Below are 249 nucleotides of genomic sequence, written 5' to 3'. Positions count from 1 at the left end.
GTCCGGCTGTTGCCCAACGCCCCCCCGCCCCAGCCGGTGAAGAAGGCAAGAGGGGAGCTCGTGGTGAGCCTGGCCCCGCTGGGCTTCCTGGCCCCGCTGGTGAACGTGTGAGTAGGAGCAGTCCCTGCCCCATCCCACCGTGTCCCTGTCCCCATCGTCCTCCTCCTCCAACCTCCCGATGCTCCATGGCTGAGCCTAAGGGTGCTTGGGGACAGTCACCCACCATGGTGACATCCCCAGCCCCTTCTG

General features: G+C 67.1%; 1 protein-coding gene across 1 annotated transcript in view; it reads left to right on the top strand.

The window, feature by feature from the left end:
- Nucleotides 1-107, top strand: part of LOC104494413 (collagen alpha-1(I) chain-like) — a gene marked incomplete at both ends in the record, with an annotated part of 2,828 nt that extends 2,721 nt beyond the window's left edge. The window contains one exon of the mRNA XM_010137232.1: nucleotides 34-107. Within this exon, the coding sequence (XP_010135534.1) occupies nucleotides 34-107 (74 nt within the window). The remainder of the gene's footprint in view (nucleotides 1-33) is intronic.
- Nucleotides 108-249: the final 142 nt, after the last annotated feature.

The sequence above is a fragment of the Buceros rhinoceros genome, unplaced genomic scaffold (assembly GCF_000710305.1).
Source record: "Buceros rhinoceros silvestris isolate BGI_N320 unplaced genomic scaffold, ASM71030v1 scaffold21015, whole genome shotgun sequence".
In the NCBI taxonomy this organism is placed as follows: Eukaryota; Metazoa; Chordata; class Aves; order Bucerotiformes; family Bucerotidae; genus Buceros; species Buceros rhinoceros.
The sequence above is the reverse complement of the archived record's forward strand: the minus strand, read 5'-3'. Positions and strand labels throughout refer to the sequence as shown.